The sequence below is a fragment of the Paramisgurnus dabryanus genome, chromosome 9 (genome assembly GCF_030506205.2).
Source record: "Paramisgurnus dabryanus chromosome 9, PD_genome_1.1, whole genome shotgun sequence".
NCBI classification, from domain to species: Eukaryota; Metazoa; Chordata; class Actinopteri; order Cypriniformes; family Cobitidae; genus Paramisgurnus; species Paramisgurnus dabryanus.
In genome coordinates, this window is record NC_133345.1 from 19,189,949 (window position 1) to 19,210,511 (window position 20,563).

Genomic DNA, 20,563 nt, shown 5'->3' on the forward strand with positions numbered 1-20,563 from the left:
ACATATGATGCTGGCCCGAGAATTTTGGGGTGTTTGTTGTATCAGCCCCCACCTCTACAATGGCTGCATAGGTGCACAGGAACAATCCTTCCTAGAATGCGTTAAACTTTCGTTTACAAAGATGTGAAACTCACCGAGTGGTCAGGGGTGTTCACTGATATGCTCACACAAAAATCGCTGCAAAAGATGCTTTCCAACAGGTGTTTTACCATTTGTTGTAAACATGTGGACCTATTTTTCCAAACGCCTCACACCCGTATATTCTTCCGCTGAGAGATTGAATAATAGACATTCCAGCCCAGGTGGTGGCGATAATCCACCTTTGTCAATTGCAAGAATACAAACAATGTTCCTGGCGCGGAGTAATACCGTACCTCACAGCACATCTAATACAAGACAATAAATACGATAAAACCTGTTGGAAAGCATCTTTTGCAGCGATTTTTGTGTGAGCATATCAGTGAACACCCCTGACCACTTGGTGAGTTTCACGTCTTTGTAAACGAAAGTTTAATGCATTCTAGGAAGGATTGTTCCTGTGCACCTATGCAGCCATTGTAGAGGCTGTAAAACCTGTAACTGTGGTCACCTTTATCACCATTTGTCAACACATTTGTGCACTTATATTCTACTTTGACTTTTAATTTTCACTATTCTCTCTTTCTTTAACATGTAGACCTATCTTTTAGAGGAGACAGTAAGGCGAGAATGTGAGGAACGAGAAGAACTGACCTCAGCCCTGACCCTGGCTAAAGAACAGCTGCATCTCAACACAAAACCCCTCGATACCCAAACACACACCCGACTCTCCAGATCTACAGCAGCACACCCTGACCTCCCTTCTTCTAAACTCACGCCCAATCTGATCCATCCTCACACACGCAACCATGGCACAACCTCCACTCAGGGCAGCAGACGTAGGGGTTTGGCTGAGTTACAGTCTGGGAGTGTGAGCAGAAGTGTGGCTTCCTGGCATGGAACATCAAGGCCTGTTTCAACCCTTCCCAAAATCAACAAAGAGAGAGTCTCTTCAGTAAATGACTCGAATCTGACCGCTTTATTGAGCAGAAAGAACAAACTCTGATTCTTATAAACATCATTCGGTTGCACACGCAGTATCTTGGGATGTTTCCGTATTGTTTACATTTGAGCGGGTGCTCTTAATTTGCATGTTTGTATTGTTATGTGTCTTTTGCGAGGGCTATGACACATGACACAAACTAAAGCCAACATGTATTGATCCAAAAAAACATGCATACGTATTTTCAATCCTTTCATAGCAGCAAGATATTCAAACACCACCCACAGATCCAAATCTCCAGCGATACACAATGGCTTTTACCCTAAGACATTGCCCTGATGCAACTGCTAACACACAGAAACCACTCAAAAGGTCTGTGTCACGAACACTTAGCCACATCCTTCTACAATTTTGATATGTCAAACACGGATACACGCACCACACTTTTACAAAGTTTGTCCACACGCACATTTTCCAATTGACTTCTGCATTATTTTTTATATCTTATGCAATTGACATTGGTGTCAGTGTGCCCAAGGACTTTCCATATTCTCTCTATTTCCACTTTTTTCATATTGCTGAGGGGTGTGATGAATGAGTGTGCGACATTGAAGTTATTTCCTATCTCAAAGATGGCAGGAAATAACTTGATCTTGTTACTTTTATCCTTGGTTTTCTTTCTTTATTACTTTCTTTGTTCAATACCTTGTTTATCTGTGCTTTGTACAAGGACTATTACGAAATGTGTCTTGAAATGGTCATTTTTTATTGCCAAAACCTTGATGATAAATGTTTCAGTGAAACCACTACCATGTGCCAATAAATTGAATCTTGCATTGTTGTAAAGAACTTGGTTCCCAAATGCATTTGTAATACTTAAACTAAATAACAAGAAAAAGGAAATGATGTGTTTTGTATGTGTGTATCCTAAATTCTGAAATTTTCATCAAGTTAACGCATGCATACCCTTCCAGATGAACTTTTGACATCTGACCCAGGGGCTTTTATGTATGGGAAAGTTGTGTGCCATATGATCTCCCTTCACACTTCCTGTCAATCTGACCTCTCTACCTCTTCCTCTTCGCTTTGAAGTGGGAAAGTCTTTAAAGTAGGGCCAAGTAGAGTAGCTTTTGTGTTTTTGTAAGTACATCTGTCAGTCTCCAAAGAATTTTTATTTTTAGATGAACTGTTCCTTTAACAACAATACTACAGATGAATGCATTTCCCTGCTGAAAAAAAACAGCATACCAGCATATCTTGTGTTTTGGTGCTGGTATGCTGGTGACCACCAGCTAAACCAGCACAAAACCAGCATCAGCACCTGCTAAACCAGCACTAGCACCAGCATCCCAAGCTGGTCACACCAGCATCCCAAGCTGGTCACACCAGCATCCCATGCTGGTCATACCAGCAAGACCAGCATATGTTGTGTTTTGGTGCTGGTATGCTGGTGACCACCAGCATAGACCAGCATAATTCCCATGCTGGTTTGAAGCTGTTTTTTCAGCAGGGTTGGCTAGGTGACTTACAGTGCACTCAAACTATATATTTTATCAGTATTTGTGTTCTCTGAGATTCGAACTCATGACCTTTGATGGTGATAACGCATATTGGGTCAAAGTCGTACTTTTATTTATGGGTTATTTCAGGACATCTATTTCGTTAATGTCTCTGATAGGACACTCTACGTGTGCCATTACAAAAAAAAAAAAAAAAAAAAAAAACGTTTACTGCAACCCCAGGGGCGTTTTTAGACCTGAAATCATTTGTTTTTTAGACCTGCAATTGGCTCTGAAATGAGGAAAATATTGCATTTTTTAAAATGATTTTGTTTAGGTTGCTTCACAACAAGGCGATCAAACTTGATAGTCAGACATGAGCAAACTGACACCTCATTGGTCAGAAAGTTTTTGAGTCGTTTTGTCTTTCAGGGGGTTAGCAAGCTCATTGCGTCATTCACCAAAATCAGTTTATTTCTGTTAAGAAGTTACAACGCTGTCAAGGATGCATGAAAAACGACAATGTAATGCACCAGTTTGGTGAATATTAGTTGCAAACGTTTTGAGAGAAAGATGGGCGTGAACTTGTGCAATGGATATGCTGCCCCACAGGGTTCGTCTTCTTGGGAGATCCATCAGGTATGCTTATGTATCGCGTATATGTCTATAACTCATGTCATATGAATATATAGCATGTAATGTATATGTGGGTTGGTTTTATCTGCTGTGCCACGTCTGAACTAACAGAGAGCACTCCCATCAGATTTACGTTAGATCAGTCCAAGAGATTTAGATGTGAAACATCCTTTCACTTATAAAAATGTACCCTTATGAAAAACACAGTTTTCTTCTGAGTGACTATGGTGGAAGTCTATGGCTTGTGGTTTGGATACTCTTTTTATTATCTCCCAACCAGCTGAAGGCTACGTTACACAGAAATAGGGATTCACTAAACACGACCTTGTGTCGTAACTTCGCTTACTTAGGTGCACTGCACAAAATTCTTCTACACAAAATAGGTGACTTTGATTTTATGCGAGTATGCGACGCTGGACAGACTTCAAAATGTGCGTGACATCACAGCTTTCGAAACAGTCTCGCGGTCCTTTGATGTCATAGGTTGATCGGTCTGCGCAGTGCCTCACGCAGTCGAATACGCCTTAATTCTTGGCCAGTGACGTATTTGTTGACGCCGTATTCCGGGAATAACTAGGCTTGTGCTGACATCTAGTGGCTTGTTAAAAAATCACAATCATTTTTGTCTGAAAAGAAAGTGTAACTAACTGCATCCTGGAGAGATCTTCAAAAATGAGGGTAGGAAACTCCAAGGGTTGGAGCTCCATCAGGAGGCGGAGCTTTTTCATATTGAACGAATGACAGGCAGGGCATGCCTAACTTTTTTGTATTACACCCCCTCATGAGGAGATCCCAGATCTGCAGTTACTGTATATCTAATCAGATGCGAGGATAAAGTTTAGTAATGCGTCAGTGTTATTACAAAAATCCAAAAAATTCTTATTATACTTTAAAAATGTTTCTAGGAGTAAGATAGCATGTAGAATATTGATGTGCCTTTAAAATGCCCTCTTCTGTTTATATAATCTTATACACTGTATTGTCAGTGGTGCAGTGCAGGACAGGGTATATGAGATTTGACTAGAGCTGCAAATGCTAAAAGATTATGCTAAAAGGAATGCTAAAAAATCCTCAGTTTATTAGCCTTGGAAATAAAGAAAAGGAAAATATGTTTAAATTCAAAGACTCACTTGAGGACTCCAGTTATTAGCATTTCACAGCATTTTACAGTTTCTAAACTATTTCTTAAAAAGTGTAAGAAATCAGGATTAATATACAAGTAAAAATACTTTACAACCACTAGTGGGCGAGCACTGTTGTGTTTATTCATTTAGAAATTTAGATATTGTGAGTTAATCACAGCTGTGTGATGCAGCATCTATGCTGCTACTGTAGGTGTCAGTGCAACATAAACATTAGTTCATCACCTTAAATAATAAAGATTTATTAGGACTGGGGCTGTAAATCTGAGTGGGAGCAACAGAAACGAGTTAGTAGATGATTTTTCCTGTCATCATAGAGCTTTACTGGTATAATAAAGTCTGTTTTTTTCACTAAGAATTCTTCACCTTCTTAAAAAAAAAGGGTTCATTCACCAAGCATGCATAAGCACAAATTTGTGCGTGAGATATGCGTACAGATGTTTTGACGAACAAATCGTGATTCAACAAAACTTAAATATCTTCTAAATTTACGAAAGAATTCAAGAACAACTAAAACCACATGTATACGCAATAATCATGTATATAATTAAATACTAGGAAATAATTACAATGTTAATATAATAACATTTACATGATTATATTTTATATTATAAGATTTTCTGTATTATGTTTTATTGTACATTATCATTATTATTATTATATACATTATATGTTTCATTATTAAAGCCTACTTTTTCTACACACATAAAGAAGATGCACGTAAAGACAAATCTTCACGTTTTCCTTCCTCAGTTTAAATCTCTATAATGAAAGCGTTTGCTTAATGCCTAATGTAAACGTCATGTAAATGTAATGAGAAGTCCAAATGTCTACCTTCCTATCAGGCTGGGCCAATGGGGCTAGTAGCTAGAGCCCAATGGTTACCAGTAGCTCTTTGGGGTATATGGGCTTTAAGGCCACATGATCCAAGGTGGTACAAAAAACTCTTAAAGGGATAGTTCACCCAAAAATGAAAATGTGTCATCATTTACTCAATTATATGTTGTTACGAAATGTTTGTAACAAAACCATTTGTGGAACCCATTCACTTCCATAGTAGGAAAAAAGAATACTATGAAAGTAAATGGGTCCACAAACGGTTTGGTTTGGACTTTAAATAAGCTTTTATAAAACTAAAGCGTCTGCTCTCCGCCTCTTTTATTTAGCGAGGGTGTAAAGTTGCACAAGCTTATTGAATCAATTGCTTTGAAATTAGCATGTTCAGTAACAACACCAGCAGCTACTCCTACAGACTGCAATATTACTGCATGACTGCGTCAGTAAATGTGTCCTTCTCCGCCTCGCGTAATTTAAAATTTTCGTTTTTAACAAGTCGCAAGTGGACAAAAGAGACGGATTAAAAACACCAAATGTAAACGGAAATGTGTCTCTCTCGTCCACTTACAATACAATTGAACAAAGTGCGTCTTAATACCAGGTGTAAAAATGTTGTGAAGAGACACTATGTGACTGCCACCACCTGAAGTGGGTTGGCTGGTGTCACTACAGTGAGTGACCTGGGTCGCCATTAGCAACCAATAGAGCGCGCTCTGCTGGACAAACAAGTACTTACATCTTTCAAAAGCATTTAATGTGTTCTGTAAGAAACGTTAATCTTGGCTGCATATCTGCGGTTTATATGCCGATACAGATATATCTGTGACAGGCTCATATCGGCCGATAAAATCGGCAAAACGATGAATCGGTCGGGCTCTATTCATAATTATAAATGCACATTTCCTTAGGTTGAATACAGAATCATTAAGCCGAAATGAATTAATTAATGATTGTGGGGAAGGAAGGAAGGAAGAGGCAGAGATGTTGTGTTCACTCCCCCGCATAATTTCTTGTAAGCCTAATTTATGTACAGAAGACAAAGGACCCATTCTCTTACTGTATATACTGGGTTTTTTCCAAGCTCAAAATGACGAGGAGGTGCTGCTATCCTGATGCACACATACATGTCAGGGCTCGACAATTGATTGTTTTCCTGTGACATCACATTCTAAGAGGAGTGCCCCACTGGAGGGCAAGACAGCATTATCTGCTATTGGCCCCAGGTTAAGAAGTAACTCATTTCTTTTGTTTAGCCTAATACTGAATAGTTGTTGAGCAATAAAATGCACTAAACGACAAGAATACAATCCTGGGCTATGCTTCTAATAGAATGCAATTTTGTGCCATAAACATATGTGCCTCTGTCCCCATTGAGGGGAAACAATTGCTAGCAGCCATTAATATACACTCACGTAAAGGATTATTAGGAACACCATACTAATACTGTGTTTGACCCCCTTTCGCCTTCAGAACTGCCTTAATTCTATGTGGCATTGATTCAACAAGGTGCTGAAAGCATTCTTTAGAAACGTTGGCATATATTGATAGGATTGCATCTTGTAGTTGATGGACATCCAGGGCATGAAGCTCCCGTTCCACCACATCCCAAAGATGCTCTTTTGGGTTGAGATCGGGTGACTGTGGGGGCCATTTTAGTTCAGTGCACTCATTGTCATGTTTAAGAAACCAATTTGAAATGATTTGAGCTTTGTGACATGGTGCATTATCCTGGAGGTAACCATCAGAGTACGGGTACATGGTGGTCATAAAGGGATGGACATGGTCAGAAACAATGCTCAGGTAGGCTGTGGCATTTAAACGATGCCTAACTGGCACTAAGGGGCCTAAAGTGTGCCAAGAAAACATCCCCCACACCATTACACCACCACCACCTACCTGCACAGTGGTAACAAGGCATGATGGATCCATGTTCTCATTCTGTTTACGCCAAATTCTGATTCTACCATCTGAATGTCTTAACAGAAATCGAGACTCATCAGACCAGACAACATTTTTCCAGTCTTCACCTGTCCAATTTTGGTGAGCTTGTGCAAATTGTAGCCTCGTTTTCCTATTTGTAGTTGAGTGGTACCCGGTGGGGTCTTCTGCTGTTGTAGCCCATCCGCCTCAAGGTTGTGCATGTTCTGGCTTCCCAAATGCTTTGCTGCATACCTCGGTTGTAACGAGTGGTTATTTTAGTCAAAGTTGCTCATCTATCAGCTTGAATCAGTCGGCCCATTCTCCTCTGACCTCTAGCATCAACAAGGCATTTTCGCCCACAGGACTGCCGCATACTGGATGTTTTTCCCTTTTCACATCATTCTTTGTAAACCCTAGAAATGGTTGTGCGACAAAATCCCAGTAACTGAGCAGATTGTGAAAAACTCAGACCGGCCCCAACAACAACCATGCCATGCTCAAAATTGCTTAAATCACCTTTCTTTCCCATTCTGACATTCAGATTGGAGTTCAAGAGATTGTCTTGACCAGGACCACACCCCTAAATGCATTGAAGCAACTGCCATGTGATTGGTTGATTAGATTGCATTTTGCATAAATTTAACAGGTGTTTCTAAAAATAATAATAATTTAAAAAAAAATGAAATATTTGATATATTCAAAATGTTATGAGTTGTATCTCCTAGGATACCTTGCCCTATTAAGCTATGAAAAAGGACAAAGTCATCAATATTTATTTTTTAATTTGCAGTAACAATTATGTGATTCTGACTTCCCCCTTGTTGCCATACATATTTTTTCATCCATTTTAAACAGTGTTAACAACAGGTTTACAAGTAACAAGAAATGTTAATATAATGTTACGGTTCTTTGTCAAGGAACGCAACAAAAACAGGGAGACAGCACACAACCGCTAAATTTGCAAGACAATTTATTAAACTAAAGAGCATAAACATGAAATGTAAAGTAGTCAGTGTAAATGAATAGTCAGCTTGTCAGCATGTGCGTGTAAGTGATACAAGTGTAAGCAATTCAAGTCAATAAAACCAACAGAAGATTAATGTCCAAAAAGCTGATCTAAAGCGGATCATAATGAGAACTCCTCGGATGTGGCTGTGGTCTCCCCGCAACCTCTATAGAGGGAATGCATTGACGTCACTTTTCCACGTGACCACGCGGGAAAGAAGAAGATGCCTTAAAAGAAGATGCAAAACAGATTTTTATGCACTACATAGGACTACGTTAATTAAATACAACATATAGCTAATGTGTTCATTTACAATTAACAAACAGCAAAGTTCAAAATGAAATATAAACTTTTTTGATAACATTCATTGTGCTATTTTGCTGTGTACTGAAGTCTTTGATGTACACGGTCATAGACATCATCTGTCACTCTTGGTGTCATCCTTTCCTCAACTCAAAAAAGCTAATTTTTATAATAATTTTAATATAATATAAACACAAAACGTTCTGTTAAGATCCCAATCCTCTGCGTGATCTTATAAAAAAGCTATTTCAGTTCTCCCTTATTCGGTTCACTCGCAAAATTTTCAGATTGATTTAATGAGCTCTGATTGGTTTACTGATCTCTGATTGATTCATTGAGCTCTGAATGATTCATTGAGCTCTGAATGATTCATTGAGCTCTGAATGATTCATTGAGCTCTAATTGATTCATTGAGCTCTGATTGATTCAGTTGGTGACTGACTTGTTTCAGGCGTTTAGTAAAACAAATCTAATTAAAAGTATTAGTTTACGAGTGTCACAGTATACACTCTGGAAAGAAAGAAAAGTTGACGTGGGTTGAGGGGGCCTAAAAAGGAAATTGGCCACGAGGCATCTGTAAATCATAATCCGCCCCCAGTTTTCACTACATGCGTCAATTGGCTCCATAAATGCTTGGAAGTCAGCAATTTAGTAATGTGTTTTGCAGTTGTATTTTGGTGGTGATGCATTTGACCTTTGTTTGGCGTCATCCCTGATTCTTCCCACCCTTCACATGCGCAATCAATAAAATGTAAGTAAAATGAGTTACATTAAAATGTAATTCAAAAAATATATATTGCCTGTTGAATAAAGACTTTAATCCTTACAATGTTAGTTCCCAGGTTTTCTGAATTTTTTAAAACACACTCTAAAGTCCCCTTGTAGGTGATCATTTTATCCCTCAAAACTCATTTTTAAGCATGGTTATAACATAAGTAAAAGTTTTTCCTGTGACAGTTATTTCTTCATGCTGTAAAGCAGCTTGAATGTAACTCTACACCCTTATTACAGCTCCATTTAGTATAGCTGGATGCGTAAATATGCAAATTAGTTTCCTGCCTCTACTCAGTCGCACAACTCGGACCATATATATTAATATGTGTAATGGTGCTGGTGTGTTGGAGGATGAAGAGGATGTAGGAAACTGTGGTGATTTCAAAACGTGGTTTTGAGACTTTCTTTGGAAAATTTTGTGGAGAAAATACTCATCAATGGTGTTGAATGGTGTACTTGCATAACATAGACATATAAACAACTAAAAAATATTTTCACCAAAGGGGAAATTTAAATAGGATGATTAATGATTGCAAAAAAAAAAAATTTGATTATAATGACATCTGGTGCTTTAACAGTTGCTTTAATCAGCAATGTAAGATAAAAAGCAGAGATTTCTGTGGTTGCACACGTTTGAGTCATTTCCTAATTCTATTCTTAGGCCCTCCAACTCTTTCTTTTCTTCACCCTCTGGTCTAATAATAACCTAAAATCACATGTCAGAATTATTAAGATGTATTTTTGGAATTCTTAAATGAAAACATCTGTGGCAACGGTTCTGTGGAAGGAAATTTTGAGCACTGACATAATGCTAAAAAAAATCAAGCATAGACTAACACAGTCTTTCTGGTAAAGCTGATAAACGTGAGGTCTGTCCTCGTTGTAAACCTGTAAAGCAACAGTGTTTTCTAAAACGTTGTTTCCTTGAACCTTTACGTATACTTAATTCGTTAATTAAGGGGCCAATCCAGCACACACGCATCTTCTGCTATAGGGCTGGTTTTGTAGCATCCAATATGACAAAAGGAAATGTATGATTTGGTATTATTTGAAATAGGAATACACAAGTGTCTTATATTGTATTTGGGACAATGCAAGTTCATGAACATTAGTATAATATACAACATGTTGGTCATAATCAAAGAGTAGAAAAAAGAATAGAAATGCACTTTTATTCTGCACTTCCTGTACTGATTATTAAGATAAATAAGTAACAATCATTTCATGCAAGCACTTTTAACAAGAAACATGATATCCGCAGGTCATTAAAAAGCCTGGAGAAGCAATAAATTCACATCCAACAAATTCAAGGCCCTAAAAAGTATTAAAGAGACATTTCACCCGCGGAAACATTAATCTTTATTGAAAGTGGGTCATATTTGTAGTCGAAATGTAACATAAATTTCCAATTCGGTGCCTATTTGACTGAGAAAAGACAGAAAGTGACTTTAGAGTGCATTTGTATGAAAGACAACAACTCCCACAATGCACAGCTCTGCAAGCCACTCCCACTAATCCAAAACACTGCCTACTAAGCTAGCTCTATGGGCTAGCTACTAGGGATGCACCGAATATTCGGCCACCGAAAGACTTTTATCACCGAAACAATACGGCCGAAATGTTGTGATGACGCAAACAGAAACCGCGACCTGCACGTGCTTGTCTGAAGCAACATGTATGCGGCGTGGATGTATTTAACCGCAAAAAGGCGCTAAAGTACGCACAGAGGCACATGCGGTTGTGTCCGGTCCAGACGTGATCATCACAGTGAGTACTCTCTTCAAAGATCAGAACTCTTGATGTGTAAACTTTAGAGAGAGTCGCGCAAATGTGTCTCATACTGTATAGTCCATTAACATACATGTGCAGAATAAAGTAATGAAAAACAACGTAACGTTTTTATGCTGCTCTGTTTGGGATTCGTCTTCGTTCTCTGTGTGCGCGCGCGCATTTAAGTGCCCTCAATAGTGCACACACGAGTAAGACGCAAACAAGCGAACGTAAAATCTTTCTGTTATTGACAGGGCACATATAAACAAAATTATCTCCAAAGTATTCTTTTTCTAATAAAAACATTTGTTTATGTCTTAAGTGTATGTATAGATTACAGTCATAAACCAGTCTCTGCTTACAGTAACCTCAAATAACCTACTGAAGTCTAACAAAGAGACAAATAGCTCTAAAAATAATAATATATTTAATTTATACAATAAAGACAGTGTTATGACTCATTTAATTTGATTTCTGTACCAAATGCTAATGTTATCCCTTATTAATGTGCAGCTTTGTTCTTTTTTATAAATGTTTGTAATTTCTTTATTTGTTATTAGATTTTCCCCACCCCCTTTTTGCTGATCTGAAAAATAATCCGATCCATGCCTCAAAAACTGTAATGTGATCTGAACCGTGAGTTTTGTGATCTGTAACAAACCCCTAGTAAAGTTAGTACACAGTGATAGCCATAAATGCATTTGTACTAATAATTGGCATAATAATTTATTTCGGTGTTTCGGTTTCGTTTTTTCGGCCTTGGTTTCCTCATTTTCGGTTTCGGCCAAGAATTTTCATTTCGGTGCATCCCTACTAGCTACCACATTCATTTCACACAAAACTTCTAGTAGCAATGCAACTGCAAGCTGTGTAGTAAATAAGCCAAGCTCAGCTGGCTGACGTTACGTAAAGTATTAACCGGGAATAACTGTGTGATAATGCTTGAACAAATTGTGTACATACATGCCACATAATTTGCTCAGTGAGAGAATTGAGCTCTAATTTGGCTTGCCAGGATTTTAAACCTGGGCTTGAATAAAGTCAGGGCCATTCTCATACACATGTGGAGGTGCTCATTGGTGAGCCTGGAACGATATTTAGTTTTGATTATGTTCATTGTAGAGAAAGCTGCCTCACAGTTGTATGTAGAGCCAAACATGGTCAAGATGTGGGCTACTTTCCTCAGACCTTGGAAAGCTGTCTCAGGGACCATTTGAGCCAGAAACTGGAAGGGTCAGATCTTACAAAGTGCTCTTTCAGGGCCACATCTGCTTGGAGATCAACCAATTGCATCTGGAGAGACCAAGCATTTAGCCTGGCCCTGGACATCTGTGATGCGAAATGGGTTCTGAATTAAAGGTCCCGTTCTTTCTGTTTATTTGAAGCTTTGATTGTGTTTTGCAGTGCACAATATAACACGTCTTCATGTTTCATGTGTAAAAAATGTGGTATTTTTAACAGAATTTACTTATCTGTATAGGTCTGTTTTCACTGTAATCAAAATGGGCCGATGTCTTCCTTGTTCTATGAAGTCCCTCCTTCAGAAATATGTAACGAGTTCTGATTGTGTAGCTTGTTTAGCGTTTTGTGATTCGATAGCAGAGTATGTGAGCGGTGCGGAGTGGGAGCGGAGCGAGGAGTGGAGTGGCGTAATTTTGCCAGGAGCGAGGAGCTTTTTTTTATGTCGGAGCGTTGTGATGTTCTCTCGCTCCGAAAACGCTCCACTATCGCTCAATTACGAGTCAGGACTCGTCAGACTCCGGACCAAACCACTGTGAATAAAAACGGAGGGGGACTTAAAATGTTTCTTAACATATTTTGCAATCGTTTGCATTTGTATTGTTGTCTTACTAGTACTTTCACAAACATTTATATACGCGACACTGGGAAACTACAACTCCCATGAGCACTCTGCATGCACCAAGCGCAACGCAAAGAGACCATTTGTTGAGACGCGCGCGCGATCAGCGGAGAGTTGCGGACCAAAGCACCACCTTCCAGAGAGCGCGCGAGGGCTGATGGATTTGCGAATGCACAAGAGGCCGCAGTCTGAGCGCATACACACTTCGGGAAATATAGAACAATTGCATGGAAGTGATTGAAGAGATATAAATTGCGTGCACACTCTCAGGGCAAGTGCTTGGCACCTGCGACTTGGCAAAAGCTCGTTTTTCTTAAAGTGAATACAGCATTGGAGATATAGCTTTAATAAAAAATGTGTTCAACCAGCCAGCATTTGTTTTGTTTAGATTCAGAATAGTTCTAGTATTAATATAAAAGTTGGCTTAAAGTGAAGGCAGTAGACTATATCTATATTTTTTCGTTTGGCTATTTGTCTAAATTAATATTTTAGTTTGTGATTTATTTCTTTTATTTAATGTAATGTTTTTCGTTTGATGATTTATTTTATATGAGGTTTTTCGTTTAATCATTTCAACACATTTTTTGTTTTGCTTTGTTTAAAAGTGAGCTAAATGATAGCTTAATTTGTGCTAATATTAGCTATTTCAGTATGTGATGTTCTTCAGTTAATAACTGCGTATAAAATAAAAAAATATGTTCAACCAGCCAGCATTTGTTTTGTTCAGAATAGTTCTGTAATTAATAGCCTATAAAAGTTGGCATAAAGTGAAGGCAGTAGCTCTATATTTTTTCGTTTGGCTATTTGTTTAAATTAATATTTCAGTTTGTGATTTCTTTCTTTGATTTAATGTGATGTTTTTCGTTTGATTATTTATTTTATATGAGGTTTTTCATTTAATAATTTATTTAATTTCAACACATTTTTTGTTTTGCTTTGCTTAAAAGTGAGCTAAATAATAGCCTAATTTCGGCTAATATTAGCTACTGTTTCAAATTCCAATAAAGTATATGATGTTCTTCTCTTAGTACTGCATATTCGGTGTTGTTTTAAAAAAAATTTTTTTTGCCGTAGAGCGAAAACGGAGCGATTCGTAAGTAAGGACGGCGCGGGGAGTGAGCGAGGAGCGGAAAATTGTATACCCAGAGCGGAGCTTGAGCGGAGTAATTATGAAATGCTTTGAGCGCGGAGCGCAAATTCTTTCCACTCCACTCCGCTCACATACTCTGTTCGATAGCAGCTTAGCTTGCCATTAGCTGTTGACTGACGTATTCCTGTGGGCGGAGTTTAGTCAAAAAACTGTTCTAGTGACGTCATTAAAGCAGGAAGTAGAGGGCTGTAGTCCAAACCGACCGTTCGCTGTAGGCTTTGAAAGGGGAATTCTGTTAAAGAAAATAAATATCCTGCCAGTGAACTTGAGCTTTATCATTTTACAGCTATTATTTATGCTCTTACAGTAACATTACACACTAACTAGGGTTTAAAAAATGGGATCAGAAAAAATGTGACCTTTAATATGGTGAGCTGCTTTCCAAAGCTAAAGCTGTCAAATCGGTTGCTGTGAAGTTTACAATCAGCTTATCAATAAAGTCAACAAAAGAAGACACATCTCTCTGTCTGGCCAGTAACACACTGCAATAGTTCAGACAGGACAGGACAAGAGCCTGAACTAAGACTTGTGTAGCATGCTTAGGTAGGAAAGGTCTAATCTACAAGAGCGGGTGGTGCTGGCAACATGCTTTGTGAAACTGAGTTGATCATCAATGACCACTCTCAGGGCGGAGTGATTTGCACAACTCCGAACTCTCTGCTCATCACCAGGGGCTTCTCGGGTGCTGTGAGGAAATCACTCCGCCCAGTAGCAGTGCTTCGCCTTCTGAGAATATAGTTCCCAGTATGTATACTGTTAAAAGATGGCTGTGTCTCATATGACCTTGTTATTTGTACACGGTGTGACTATACAAATCACAATACAGGGCTCCAGACTAACTTTTTTCACTAGGAGCACAGTGGCCCCCAACTGAAAATTTTAGGGGCGCAACCAGAAAATTTAGGGGCACACACCGTAATCAACATGCTAACCAAATATTCACATTTCTACTAATTTCTACTGTATTACTAATAAATACTTTAATGATAGATGCAGAAAGTACAATGTGTTTTTTCAAATTCAGTGACACATTTTATTGTGCACTTTTGGAAAAAAAGGTCAAATTTACTGGTTGCACATGTGCGACTGGATGTAAAATTCAGTGGCACACTCTCAAATTTTAGGTGCAAAATGCCACCATTTGGGGGGAGTCTGGAGCCCTGCAATACATAAATAGGAAAATGTTCGCGTTATTATGTCACTTATTTTAGGGAAATTAAGATTAGAGAAATGTAATCAAAGTTACGTCTACCTGACAGCACTCTTGCAGCTGCATTCTGTACTGTCGGAAGGTGCATTATAGATGACTAACTGATACTATAATAAAGTGAATTACAGTAATCTAATCGTGCGAGTACAAATAGATGGATAATCTGTTCAAATTGTTTGACTGATTTGGTTATCAAAGTCGAGGTTATTTTTTTATCAATGTAGAAAGCCAAATTATTAACAACAAGGGAACAGTAAGAAGCGAGATGGCCAAAATGAGGGGCATGGTCATCATATGATTTAACACCAAATAAAATAATTTCCTTCTAAGTTTATTAAGCATTAAAAAGTTCTGATTGTAGCCATGATTGTAGCTCAGCTAGACAAGAAAGCAGAGGACCTAAGGGTTTACTGCTTTTAAGCTGCGGTGGTAGGAAAAGCTAGGTGTCATCAGCATACAGGTGAAAAGGAACACCATGCTTCCTAAAAGATAGAGCACAGTGGTGACATAAAAATGGAAAATAAGAGAAGAGCTAAAATTGAACCCTGCGGGACACCAGAGGTCAGATTGCAGGGAGATGAGCTATGCTTGCCAATAGACACACTTTAACTTCTTTTTGTTTAAAAGGATGTGAACCATTTCAGAGCTGTACCCTGCAGACCACAATTTTCCAGCCTAGAGATCAAGATTTGATGGTCAACCATGTCGAGGCTGAGGTCAAGTCCAGAAGTACCCGGACCACTGGATTTCCTTTGTCTGTTTCTAAAAAGGTCAGAACTGTTATCACATGTAATAAAATGGCTTTACTTTTTTGTTAATACAATTAGTATTTTATAAATAATTGTTAAATGTAGTACAGAGTCTGTAGTCTATCGCACATAGAAGACCCCCCCAACCCAAACAAACACCTGAGGTCTGCTGATCTCAGCCTCCTTACAATCCAGTGAACTAGATTCAGCCACAGAGGAGATCGAGCCTTTGCTATTTCTGGCCCTACTTTGTGGAATAAGCTCCCTATATCTATTACAGCTGCACCCTTTTTACCAGTTTTTAAATACAGACTAAAAAAACACTTATTGTTGTCAGATCTTTAGACTCTTGTAACTGTTATATGCCTCTTTATATTATAATACGCTATTTTTTGTAATAGTCTATGTGACTGTGTTTTATTGAATGTTGTTTTCTTTTTTGTAATGTACAGCACTTTGTTCTTACATTACAGTTGTGTAAAAGTGCTATATGAAGAAAGAAAGAAAGAAAGGAGAGCGAAAGAGGGGAGCGAGCACGCGTCAGGAGTTTGAGCATGCGGAAGAGGCGGCAGCGCAGAGAACTGACTGTAGGTTGGATTTACTTGCATAATTAAGTTGTTTAAATGTCATGGTGCATTTTTTACAGTGAGGGTAAGAAAAGTTGACACTAAAAGTAATAGGTGATGTGTATGAAGTTACAACCAAATACAGTGCTACAAATTGAAAAAACTTTGCAACAAACTGCTTCCCGGTCTCTGTGAACACTAAACTAAAAGCTTATGTTAAATCTGATTTTAGGAGACTTTCCTGCAAAAAAAACAACCCGTAGGTGCGGCAAAGCAACTTATCACGATCTACAGTTATGTTTCAGAGTTGTTTGCCTAATGCATCAGATCAAAACACATTTAATATTCTGCATTTGTAAAGGAAGAAACATTTATGGTTCCATAACGTTATGGTTCTATTGGAGCACCTAATCCCTACCCTAAACTCGGTGTAAATCAGAGATATAAATCAAATAAAGAAAGATTAATAATGAGTGACATAACAACAACAAAGTAACAAAAATAAACTTTTTTTTTAAAGAAATATGAATAATGAGTCACATAAAAATTTCAAGCTGATGATGGCAACAGTCATAATCTTTCTTTATTTTTTTCTTTATTCTTTATTTGAGCTGCACAGTATTATTTCTTTCTGCATTATACTGTATATTCAAAATACTGTATTTAAATTATCACAGAGGTACTGGGATAATAGTTTAGAGTTTACATATAAACACTAATGTTAACAATCTAGTGCAAACACTTTTTATCCAGTAAAAAACATATTTATTAGTGAAAAAAATCTTACCAATTAAAATTATTTAAAGAGATTGCAGCAATTCATTTTTTGTCTCTAGTAAATTCTGTGTTATCTTGTTTAGTTGGCATTCAGAATTGTGTGAGATCATTGTGATCTTCATTTAAAACCTAAAAGATCGAGATTCCAATATTTTCCAGAATTGTGCAGCTAACCCAATTCTGGGTAAATATTGGACAGAACACGTTTGGTTAATAAATAAACCTATGCTTGATTGTTTTAATGCAATGCTGCGTTGTTTCAACTAATGGTTGGGTTAACAACAACCCAGCATAGGTTTATTTGTAACCCAACATGTGTTTTGTCCAATATTTACCCAGCATAAAAATAACCCAGAAGGTGGCACCACTGATATATTGCAGCAACAGACCAAAACACTCAGTGCCCATCTTGGTATTTATTTTGTCTATGGGTACGCCAAGGCAAACATGAAGTAATGGGTACGTGTACATTTATCAGCAAGTGGTTTGATAATAGTCTTACTTTTGTATTTGTTTCTGCTAGGTCTGAAAATACATTTTAACCTCGCTGCAGTTAATGCTCGATGACAGCAAGGCCACAAAGGCATGCTTGAGACGTTGAAACGTTGCGATTAGCTAATCGTGAAAGGATGTGATATGAGAAATATGCATTGAGGCTTTGTGACAGTCTAACCAATTTAGTGAGCGCAAGTATGGCCGTGCTGTCTCCGTGTGAGGCACGTCATCCAAAACGTGCTTCTCCCTCAACAGACGAGGGGTTTCAACTTGACCCACGTGTGCAGCCTGTGTCTCTTAAATTTGCTTGTTAAATTTGAACGATGCGTTTAACTCTCTGGGATCCAAAAAAACCGTGGCATTTTGCCGTATTTTTTCCTCTTTCATGCGAAATATACTTAAAATACTCCGTCATTCATAATCATACACATTCATGTAATACATCATTCAAAACTGTGAAGTGTCTACTTTGATTTGAGTGCCTTCATGAAAACAACAAAAAGTGCTTTTGGCAAATAAAGAAAATAAATACGGTGTGCATTCAGACATCGCTGTCTCCATGACTATATTCCTGAAACACGTCACAAGCATGAGCTAATAACTCCGCCAATACTTGTCACTCGAACGTGATACATATGTCTAAAAAAGCCTGAAATATCTAATTTTAAATGACGTCATTTCAACATTGTCTGTTTGTGTAATCTGCATGTTAGTAAAGAGAGTTAGAGTTTTTCTGGGTCGATCTCATTAGCACTAATGTGATCCCACCTACCGCATGCACGCTGTTTATATGGTAATTACCTGACACGGGCTATGCAAACAAGAGCAACACCCCCAAATAACGCTATAAAAAGCACCAAGTTTATTCACTTATCAACGCGTTTTGAAGATGACGCTTTACAGGTGAACTTCTACAGATGCTCCTGGACAGTGAAAAAGAGTTCACCATTTTTGAAGAGTAAGTTCTACTTACATTTGTTAAAATGTTGTGTGATGTAAACTTTTATATACTGTACACTGACTAATTGTAAGCAGATAATCAGAGTGATTTTATAGAAACGGCTCGTAATTGGCAACTTTTATTTACATTAAAATGTTAGTTTAGGTATTCAACTGAACTCTGACTAGTGTAATGTGATACAATGTTATAAAGCATTATCACAATTTAGAATATATGTTGACTTATATATAAGTGTTTATGCCGACTTATCAACAAGTCTTGTTTATGAATATCTGCTCGGGTGTAACCGTATCGATGTGCTGTAATTGTGCTCGGAGATATTTCATGTGTTATTGTTTAGCCATAAATATGTCCAATAATGGCCCGTTAACAAACATATACAACGCATCTGTACACAATTATCTTATATCAGCAATGCTTTACTGCCTTAGTTACTGCTTTATAAGTTTGTTACTGTGGAGAATACATTATATTAATTATTACAAACTTTTGTAGGAATGTGGCTGCATCACTCTTGTCTTCACCTGCTACTCGCAGTGGATGTGCAAACAGCAACACGACTGACATTCATCCAATGTAAGTCACATTTACCGTATTTTCTGTTTTACTTTGGAAAATACAACATATATATTTTTAGGCATGCGTCTCCAACACTTTCACCATCATGTACTTGCACGAGGGCACGTAGCAACGCGACCGACATTCATACAGTGAGTCACATTTACAGTTTTTTCTGTTTTCAATAATAGTATATTTGATTTGTTGCTTTGTACTTAAAGGGGACATTCCACAAGACGTTTTTAAGATAATAAATCAATCTTTGATGTCCCCAGAGTACATATGTGAAGTTTTACCTCAAAATACCATATAGGTAATTTATTGTGGCATGTTAAAATAGGCACTTTATGGGTCTGAGCAAAAATGCACAGTTTTTTGTGTGTATCCCTTTAAATCTAAACGTGCTGCTCAGGTGGGCGGAGTCTCAAGCGCTCGTGCTGTAGAGAAGACAGAGCATCGAGGAAGATTCTCTCACAAAAGAAGTTAGTGAGTGATGTTGTTATGTGGATGTATGGAGGAACCCAATAGCAGACAGGAGGTACTAACAAAAGACTTTTATTATCTATACAAAACAGAAAATAAAACCCATGAGGGGGCAAAACAACATAAACAGGATACAAAAACAGAGGGTGAGAACACTAAACAGGACTAGACCTAAACTACACTAAAACACTAAAAAAGATAACACTAAACACTAAACTTGACAAAACACTAAATATAACTCACACTTGACTATGACTAGACTGGACTGGACTTGAGACAGAGTACTTACAGGATAGGAACAATGCACAAGCGCAGGACAATGAATACAAGAGGATTAAATAGGGGAGCAAATCAAGAGGGGAGCAGGTGATATAAATCAAACAATAATGAGGAGAGGATGACAAGGGAGCGGGGTAAAAGTGACGAGACACAGGGAACACGTGGTCTAGTAAACCAATACTGAGACCACGTGAACCCACACAAAACATGGGTCTGTCATGATTCTGCCACAAGACTAGATTAAACAAAGGACAAGATGGCAGAACCATGACAGATGTTCAGCATAATATAGTTTAAAAAGTCAATCATCTGTTTTATGCATACTAAACACATGTTTATCAGCAGATGGGGAACATTGTGAAATAAAAATAAAGACTTTTAGGTCTCATGCTGCTTTTAAACAGGCACAATGCTTTTCAGCATGTTACAATAAAATCCACTTCCACAAACACTCAGAAGTTTACTTTTTGACCAAACCACACGAGCACATTTAAATGATCTGTAATAAAACAACACGTTTAATGCTTAAACTTTAGAGAAACAGATCAAATGACATGTTTTAGTTT

General features: G+C 37.9%; 2 protein-coding genes across 7 annotated transcripts in view; both read left to right on the forward strand.

Annotated features, from left to right (window-relative positions):
• lekr1 (Leucine-, glutamate- and lysine-rich protein 1) overlaps window positions 1-1,851 on the forward strand; it is a 119,917-nt gene extending 118,066 nt beyond the window's left edge. Inside the window, exon 13 of the mRNA XM_065282673.2 lies at window positions 677-1,851. Coding sequence (XP_065138745.1) covers window positions 677-1,084 — 408 coding nt within the window. The 3' untranslated portion in view covers window positions 1,085-1,851. The remainder of the gene's footprint in view (window positions 1-676) is intronic.
• A 1,064-nt stretch (window positions 1,852-2,915) lies between these two features.
• Window positions 2,916-20,563, forward strand: part of LOC135773430 (uncharacterized) — a 161,083-nt gene continuing 143,435 nt past the window's right edge. For 2 of the 6 annotated variants that reach the window (XR_012337326.1, XM_065282990.2), the window contains exons 1-2: window positions 2,918-3,159; window positions 16,352-16,465. Coding sequence is in view for 3 of the 6 variants with exons in the window: in XM_065282990.2 (XP_065139062.1) it covers window positions 16,369-16,465 (97 nt within the window). In the remaining 3 variants the exon portion in view is untranslated. Of the gene's footprint in view, window positions 3,160-16,351; window positions 16,466-20,563 lie in introns of those variants that run through there. The other 4 variants (XM_065282992.2, XM_065282991.2, XM_065282994.2 and 1 more) reach the window with 4 other exon arrangements.